General features: G+C 36.3%; 1 protein-coding gene across 1 annotated transcript; it reads right to left on the minus strand.

Moving 5' to 3' along the window:
• Nucleotides 1–3,413: 3,413 nt before the first annotated feature.
• Nucleotides 3,414–4,569, minus strand: LOC141816963 (uncharacterized protein At2g29880-like). Its single transcript, XM_074704680.1, has 2 exons — nt 4,147–4,569; nt 3,414–4,052 (listed from the first exon to the last, which is right to left on the minus strand). The coding sequence occupies exons 1-2, from the start codon at nt 4,567–4,569 to the stop codon at nt 3,414–3,416; spliced, it is 1,062 nt and encodes a 353-aa protein (XP_074560781.1).
• Nucleotides 4,570–9,354: the final 4,785 nt, after the last annotated feature.

Genomic DNA, 9,354 nt, shown 5'->3' on the forward strand with positions numbered 1-9,354 from the left:
CTTTTCCTTGCCAAGTCTTCAACCTGGACTTTTCTGTAAACTTGCATTAAACATGTTAGATCACAAGTATTGCCTAATTTTAAACACGGTTTAGTCAAACATTGAAACTCAATGCTCTTGGGGCAAAGATTGCACCAACAGGAACTACTCTAAGTTCAGTAATGACTTTCTTAATCCAAACTGCTTCACAAGCTAAAATAGTGTCTTATTTGAAACACTTTCTACTTATTGTGTCATAATTTAAAGTGAATATGTACCCAGATTGGGACTTAAAATTATCCTTGTTTGTCTGGTAGCTGGCATCAGTATACCCACGTGTAACCATATCACAATCTCCATATACCAAGAATATATCCTTAGTTCTTCGTAAGTACTTAAGGATCATCTTGACAACTACCCTATGATCCATTCCTGATCTGATCGATATCTACTCGCGACACTTAGAGCACATGATACATTGGACCTCGTACATATTATAGCATACATGATAGATCCTATTGCCGAAGCATAAGGAATCTTACTCATATAAATCCTCTCATCTTTTGTACATAGATACATATACTTCAAAAGGTGAACCCCATGCTTGATGGGTATATAACCTTTCTTGGATTCAAGCATGCTAAACCGCTTTAGCACATTGTTTATTTATGTAGATTACAAAAGATCAAGCAACCTCTTCGATCTATCTCTATAGATCTTAATCTTGAGGATATGAGTCGCTTCTCTTATGTCTTTCATGGAGAACTTTTGACCAGCCATAGTTTGATTGACTACAGAACAGGTATATCATTTTCTATCATTAATATGTTATCAACATATAATTATAAGAATATGATCGCACTCCCACTAACCTTCTTATACATAAAGGGTTCGTCAAATATTTATAAGAAATCAAACTCTTTGATTGCCTCATCAAATGAATATTCCACCAAGTTACAAACTGGTTTTCATGAAATCCATTTATGACTTCATGGTTATTAACCATTTACCATTTTCTAAACTTTTTTAAACTTCTTCATAATCAGTAGTTTCCTTATTCTTGATGAGTAACATGTCATTCGATTCACTTACGAGAAATTCATATTTTTCTAGAATAATATATGTTCCACTAGATCTACGAAGAGGTTGTGTCTCCAAAGGTTCAGCCAATGTCTCATCACTATGAGTAATTGGTTATGGTTTTTGATTAGGTATCTCATTAATGTCTATTTGAGTCTCTTGAACTTTACTAAGTTTAACTTTACTCCCACTGTTTCCTACAAGAGAAACTCTTCTAAAAATATGGTATACCGTGAAATAAATATTTTTGTTTCATGGGAAAATAGAATTGGTAACCCCTTATTTCCTTAGGGTATCCAATAAATAGATATTTATCAGATTTAGCTTTCAACTTATCTGATACAGTCCTCTTCGTGTAAGTAGGATAACCCCATATCTTTAAGTAAGATAAGTGAGGTTTTACTATTCCATATCTCATATGGAGTAGCAGAGACTACCTTGGTCGGGACTCTATTTAACAAGTAAGTAGTCGTCTCAAGTGCGTTGCCTAAAAAGATCCAGTAAGATTTACATGATTTATCATTCACCTCACTATGTCCAATAGGTTCGATTTCGCCTCTTAAATACACCGTTATGCACGGGCGTATATGGCGAAGTCTATTGAGATAATATTTCATTATCTCTTAGATAATTCTGAAACTCTTGACTTAGGTATTCATCACCTCAATCGGATCGAAGTATCTGAATACTTTTGCCAAGTTATTTTTTTACTTCATTTCTAAATTCTTTGAACTTTTTAAAGACATCAGATTTGTATTGTATTAAATACATATACCCAAATCGTGATCATCGATAAAAGGTAATGAAGTAGTTATAAACTCCTCGTACTTCAGTTGATATTGGACCATACACATCGGTATGAATAAGGCCAAATAACTCTCTCACTAGTTCACCCTTTTAGGTAAAAGGTAATTTAATCATCTTACCCTTAGGGTGCGTTTGGTTGGGGGTCATTCGTGATTACCTTGGTTATGTGATTACTTGGTAATCACATAACCAAGGTTATAGGGAATAAAACATAACCTAATGTTGTTTGGTTTAATCTTAGGTAATGAGACAAAACCTTATTTGTTTGAAGGTTTTAATACATTACTTACTTTTACATTTACTATATTACCCTTAATTCAATTATAATTATTTTTACAATTCAATTAATTTGATTTTTTATTATTTTTAAAATTAAATTATTCATTATAATATTAATAATATAATATATATTATAAATTTTAAAATTTTAAATTATATGCTCGTCATGCGATCGAGTTGCAAACCAAGCCGATGAATTAGATGCCCCTCTTGCGATCGAGTTGAAAACCAAAAATCCGTTCAGTTTGGATATCGACCACAATTTCGATGACATATCATTGCAATTCTGAATTGGATCGGCGATGACTACGATAATCCACTCTAGACACTCCACAACAATATAAAAAGGATGAAATCAGCTCAATTTCCATATGCACACTTTAAGTAGATAATATTAACTCTATAATAATAATAATAATTCAAAGATAACAAAATAAATATTTTTCATGAAATGCAGAAAACATATGAAACTCAAATGGAAGTTTCAAGCTCCCAAAGACAAAAGCAAACCACACAATGAAAACAAACACCATACTACTGTTAACGATAGGTCGATTATTCATCAAGTTGCAGCAGCAAACCTCCAGCTTGACTGGAGTTGCCACCACGACGCAAACCCCAGGTATCACTATCGTGTTCGAAACAACCGTGCGTAGGACTTGCTTATATTCCTCTCAATCGAAGATAATCGATTCTTGGTTCCCGCAGCCTGGTAGCATTGAGGAGAAGATAAAGTGTAAGCATATTGATTGATCCCAAGTAAAAGAGACAAAAAACATAAACACAGTTTTGCAACTAAAGGAAACACTGGAAGAAGATTATTACACAATGGCTGAGAGAGAACTAATGATACCTCATCATGCATTATGAACTGGACAATAGCTGCTACAAATTAAAGGGAACATAGTTAAATATGTCAAGTCGCTAAATGCTCCATGGTAGTTTGGCTAAGTCAAGTAAATGCAAAATAACTTGTAAAAAGGTGCTGAAGTAATGGTAGTTTGGTTATAGTTTTCATTATAGCAATAGTAGAGACCATAACAAACAATCAAAAGACCTGAGGAGGCTGAGACAAGAAATAACTCCCACAAACACAAATAAAAAGTTAATCATTGTATGAATTTTTCTAAACAAAAGTTATAACAGCAATACCTCATTTTCTTACCATTAAATCTTCTTCAAATAAAGTATCACACAAAGTACCGATTAGACCAAATTGATTGTGCTTTATATTGTTCAGGCAGCAGAGTCTGCTGCAAATTTGAGTGCTAATTTTGCTGCACATTGAATGGTTTCAGTTGATGTGAAGAGCTGGATATGGTTGCACCACACAGAGAATGACATTCATCCAAGAAGAGCAACTTCAGCACGTAACCTCTCCTTAATATCTTTGGCAATGCGAAGAAGTTGTCAAGCTTGTGTCCATCCTTGAGAATATACTCCCCAACATCCATAATTTCTTGCTCAGAAAATTCAGCAAAGTCTATTAACTCTTCGTATATCTTTTGTTTTTTTTGACTATTCTCTGTTTGTTGTTTGAAGTAGTTGGAGATCTCCTCATCAGATTTAGAAATAGCAGTAATAAAATTTTCAATTTTTCCCACCAAGGCACCTAGAGCATCATCAGACTTCCCTTTTTGCTTTCTGGTTGACCTTTTGTTTGTTGGATAAGCAGATGAACTTGGAGTCTCAGATATCTTCTGGTTGTCATCATCAAATCCTTCAACATATTCTTCTTTTTCTAGATCAACCGTGTCAAACTCTTCATCACATAGATTTATCTCTTCGACTGCATCAGCTGGGGTTTCTGCATTAGCTCCTGTGGCATGATCTTTCCCCCACACAGACATCAAGTCATCAAGGTGGGGGAATTCTTTATTCCTTAAACCAATAGCAGCTGGATGACTCTAAATTAAAAAATTAGTAAACAAAATTATCAGACCAAAGTTACATTTAAAGGAAAGTTAGTGATCTATTAAACACAAAAATAGAAAAAGTTACCTTTACCCAATCGTCGAAGACATCCTTTGTTGTAATGATGCACTTATCAACATCGTTCCATCCAAATCCACTACTATGAGTCAGCATCTCATTGATAGCATGAAATTGCCTCTTCAACAGCTTGTACCTTGACTCAATATGAGGGGTAGCTTTCAGATTGCTGTCTGGTAATTTAACAGCCATGACTTTCTCCAAATGTAGCAAGTAACCAGTTCGAAAGCCATTTTCACTCTTCCAAGCAGAATTTTTACTTAACTCAACAAGGCAATCTACTAAAACTGCATCCTCTTGTTTTGTCCACACGTGTTTAGTGCTCGGTGTTTTTCTTTTCAACTTCGTTGGCATTGAACTTTCTACTTGTTCAATTGGTGCATCCTTGTTTGTTGCTACTCCTTTTATCCTCTTCTGGCTATGTCCTTCCATTGAAAACTGAAATTAAACCATCCAAATAACACATTATTCTTGCATAAAACATAATCAAATTATTTAATTAAATAATATACAAATCCAGATACAATCAAATTGTTCAAACGTAATAAATCCAAGATACAACCAAATTGTTTAAACTTGATCAAACCTAGATACAATCAAATTGTTCAAACTTAATCAAATCCAGATACAACCAAATTGTTTAAACTATTGAAATGGGTAGTAAACCCAAATACAATATTATCAAAGAGTTCAAATACATAGAAACCCAAATTTCAAGACAGAACATTATATTTAATTAACCGATGACTGCCAGCTCGTGAACATTTCATCTGCAAGCTTGTCTCTCCATTCAGTCCAAGCAGGGCTGGTCTCACAATGTCTGATCAAATCAACACCATCATTGACAGCATCATCATCACTTTCATTTGACTCGAGGACATCCAGCTCACTCTCTATCGGATCAATTGTCATTTCATACCTTATGAAATTATGCAGAATACAACAAGCAGAAATAATCCTACATTGAGTCTTAACATCATAAAATGACTTATCTCTCAATATAGCCCATCTAGCTTTTAAAATCCCAAAACACCTCTCAATGCAATTTCTGGCTTGAGAGTGTTTCATATTAAAGTACTCTTTGCTTGTTGTTGGTTGGTAACCTTGTCTCCACTCAGTCAAGTGGTACCTTTGACCTCTATATGGTGCTAAAAATCCTTCCCCATTTGTGTATCCAGCATCACACAAATAATAACAACCTATATTACAAGTGAACATGTGTTAATATATATAATAACAACCCATTTTATGATAATTATAACTTAATTACCTTGAGGAATCTTCAAACCATTCCTCCTACTAATAGCATCTCTTAAGACTCTACCATCTGCTGCAGATCCTTCCCAACCCGGTAAGACATAGCTAAATTGCATGTTTGGCGTGCACACACCCAAGACATTGGTTGCAATTTCACCTTTTCTGGTTCGATACCTAGGTTTATCACATGCTGGGGCATTGACATTAATATACGTCCCATCTAATGCTCCCAAACAACCCTACACTCAAATAAGTATCATAAATCAAATTAATTTAGTGTGTACATTTAAAAATAAATATATAAAAATTATATACTTGTACCTTAAACCATCTCCACCTCTCATCCATGCAATTTTCTGGAATTGGTTCAGGCTTCTTAAGCAAAATATGTTGTAACCGTAGCACAGAATTCAAAACTGAATGAAATTGCCTACTAACTGTCTCACCGGATCTAGCTGTTTGACGTTTTAGAACCCTATTCTTCACATTATGTGCAATAATGTGAAGAAAAGATATTACAAGTTCACTAATTGACATATTTTTATTTCCTTTCAGTTTTCCATGAGTCGTTAGCATAGAACAAAGTTTGTCTAAAGACCTTCTATCCATCCTACAGTTATCAACACATTGTCGATCACTATGAAAAACCATTTCATTTAAGTTTATAGACCTAATATTATATCTAGACAATGCTTGATGAGTATATGATATGCTCCTCCTAAACCTAGCACTCCTCTTGTTAGCTAAGACAACCGCCAACAATAAAAGCACCAATAACTTCCTTTGCATCCTCTTCCTTCGTATAATAAGAGCAATTATGTTCATCTCTTGCCTTACTGCTAATTGATCCATATCAACCTATCATGAAAATACAGCAGTTGCAATATAAGCTACATCTCCAAACAAATAAATATAACAAACCAGTAGTATGAACATCTCCAAACAAAACCAACGGTAGCATTCAAAATAGAAATATGTTCTACTGATGTTGGATCGCTAATCCAATCTCTAGAATCCATTGAAGTGCTACAATTCAGATATTTAAGAAGATAATGAATAAATAGTAATAAAACACATTGCTGAATCTTCAGCAGAGCTGTAGTGCCTCATTTTATCATCAAAAATAGAAACTAGAGTCTACTGTATTCAATGATAAAGAGGTTTTTGGCACAAAGAGTGTCATAGAACAAAATGATCACATAAAAATAATGATACATATTTCCCAAGACATCCTTAGCAGTTGCTTAATGCATCCAACAAGAAGAGCCTTCAGCAGATGTTGGGATAATTGTAGATGTGATAGTGTTGTGCACATGTGCAGATCGACAAGTGAGTAATTATTGAAGCCATTGAGTAACAATACCAGAAACATGCCTTACTGCTAATTGCAATGAAGTAACAGAACAGCACACACAAAAGGGAGAGAACAAACTGATCATTGAACAAAACAATTGGAAGAACAAAATTGATAGAAGAAACAGGAAGGATCACCTTGAGGAACGAGGAAGAAGACTCACCGTGAGGAGCGGGAAGAAGAACTCACCGTGAGGAGGAGTGGTAAAAACAAAAACCTTCTTCATTTTTCACACAAAGGAACGGGAAGAAGACTCACCGTGAGGAGGAGGACGAGGCCGAGGTCAGGAATCGCCGCTAGGGTTTCGCCGGAAGGGGAAGCGCGCGGAAGGGGAAGCGCGGAGGTTTTTGCTCGAGGTGAGACGAGGGCTCGCGGAGACGAGGGCTCGCGAAGGTTTTCGCTCGGGGAAGACGAGGCCTCGCGGAGGTTTTTGCTCGGGGGAGACGGAATCGCCGCCGCTAGGTTTTTGCTCGGGGGAGACGAGGGCTCGCGAGAGACGACGGCTCGCGGAGGTTTTCGCTCGGGGAAGACGAGGCCTCGCGGAGGTTTTCGCGCGGGGGAGGGTTTTCGCTCGCGGAGGTTTTCGCTCGGGGGAGGGTTTTCGCTCGGGGGACGGCTCGCGGAAAATGGGTAATTAGGTAAACGAAATTAGGATAACCCCGGAATCCAGAAAAACCTAGATTTTCCTTGGTTTTCCAATTCCGGGTTGGATGCCCTGCTATGCTGATGTATGGTGACGTGTCGGGAATAAAACATTACTAGGGAATCACCGATTAACTAAACCAAACAGGGTTTTAGTTGATAACTTTGGGTGGATAACCAAGGTAATCATGGATTACCCCTAACCAAACACCCCCTTAAAGAAATAAGGAAAGTCCAAATTGATAATGCTAATCTAAAATAAAAAGGACATATAGGGATTTGTAGAAGAAAACAGGGATTACTCAAAGTGAAAATAAAAAAGGGTCATTAAAATAGTATCTTTTTAAAATTTTATTTTAATGTTTAGTAGCCTCTTAAAAATGTCTTATTAATGTTAAATACCTTTGATTACTTAAATTTTTATCGCTGGTGAATGATTTAAATAAAAATTTAGAAGGATAAAATAAATATTTTAAATTTAACAAAAAAGTATTTTTATAATTAAATAAAAATTTTAACAATATTTTATCATTAATAAAGTTTAAGAGGTGTATAAAAAGTAAGTTAACTAATGATAAAGAACATTTAAAAAATTTCTATTAATCCAAAAATAGTGAAAAAGTTTTTTATGATAAATTTTTGATGTGTGTCGATTACTGAGGCAGTTGCTATATAAGAAACGTTTAGAAACTGACGCAGGCGCTTCAATTGTGTGGAGCTCGAACCACGGCGCTGGTGTTGCCCTAGCGCTGCTGTTCTCCTCTTCCTATTCTTCGCCTCCACCAACCCGATACCCTTAGAGCACTCGGATCTCACTGTCTTCCTCTTGCCTTCCATGTACCAACGGTATGCTCTCCGTCGTCTGTTTCTCTGTTGATGTACTGCTTCGATTCATTTGCTTGTGCCCAAAGTTTTGATAGAGCCAAGTTTACAGTCATTTTCTAGTAAATTTGTCTTTCTGTTTCTTTGACATTGCTGCATAATCATGTTAAAACATCTTATTATGCTACCTTCTTTTGCAAATGCCCAAAGCAAATGCATCTTCTTCCTGGCATGTTCACAACTAGTCGATGGATATTTTCTGTAAATTTTTTTTTGGTCATTTCTTCAAAATCCATAGCACATTTTGAGTTTTAGGTAATTAACCTCACCCAAGTTGTTTCCTTTGGATTTGAAGCCTCTTCAAATTTGTTTCAGTCTATCTATAATGAATAAAACAATAGTTCTTAATGAGCTCATGTAATTTCACCACCAACAAATCACTATAACATTTTCTTCACGAGAACATAGTATATTTGGTTAGCAAATATGAGACTAAAGTTGTTAAATTTCCATGTAGTGTTTTCTCCATTGCAAGCATTGCTAAGCCACCGTAAGGTCAAGTAAAATTGACCCTGCTGAAACCTTGTTAATTAACATCGTAGGAATCTCAGTATGCTTATGTAAACTACAAGAGTATTCTTTTACTAATAGCATGCCTATTGCAAGTCATTGTGTCTAAAATCCAAAAATGAATGCCAAAAAGAAAATATATACTTTACAGGGGTTGGTGGCATGCTAGACACCATGGGTTAATTCTAAAGATCTTTACTTACATGAGTTGATTTGTGTATGTGTGTGTATGCCTCATGTGGGACAAGGGGGAACAAGGGGAGGTATCCACTTTGAAAAGGTAGCATGACTTAAAATCATGTGTCGTACCGGGCACTATGGCAAAACATCTCACGCTCACCGACCAACACGGCGGTGACACCGACACGCCCTGTGCGAGGCCTCTCGGCCACGCAAAGCCCGGTGGTTGTGTGGAGGCCTTGTGGTCGCGTGGACGCTTGGCGCGAGGCCCTGTGGACGCCTTACACAAGCCCCGCGACCGTGTAGAGGCTTCGCGTGAGACCACGACGATCGCGTGAGGGTGATTTTTTTTCAAGTTAATTTTTTTCTTAAATTGTTAATTTTGTTTTAGG

This window comes from Curcuma longa, unplaced genomic scaffold, assembly GCF_044706935.1.
Source record: "Curcuma longa cultivar G26 ecotype Majalengka, Jawa Barat unplaced genomic scaffold, ITB_CL_G26_1.1 contig_18818, whole genome shotgun sequence".
Classification (NCBI taxonomy): Eukaryota; Viridiplantae; Streptophyta; class Magnoliopsida; order Zingiberales; family Zingiberaceae; genus Curcuma; species Curcuma longa.

Bases quoted from the DNA above. Each gene is read 5' to 3' on its own strand.
- LOC141816963 (XM_074704680.1), bottom strand. From the start codon at position 4,569: ATGGAAGGACATAGCCAGAAGAGGATAAAAGGAGTAGCAACAAACAAG. The intron at 4,053-4,146 runs GTAACTTTTTCT...TTTTTAATTTAG, and splicing joins TCTTCGACGATTGGGTAAAG to AGTCATCCAGCTGCTATTGG.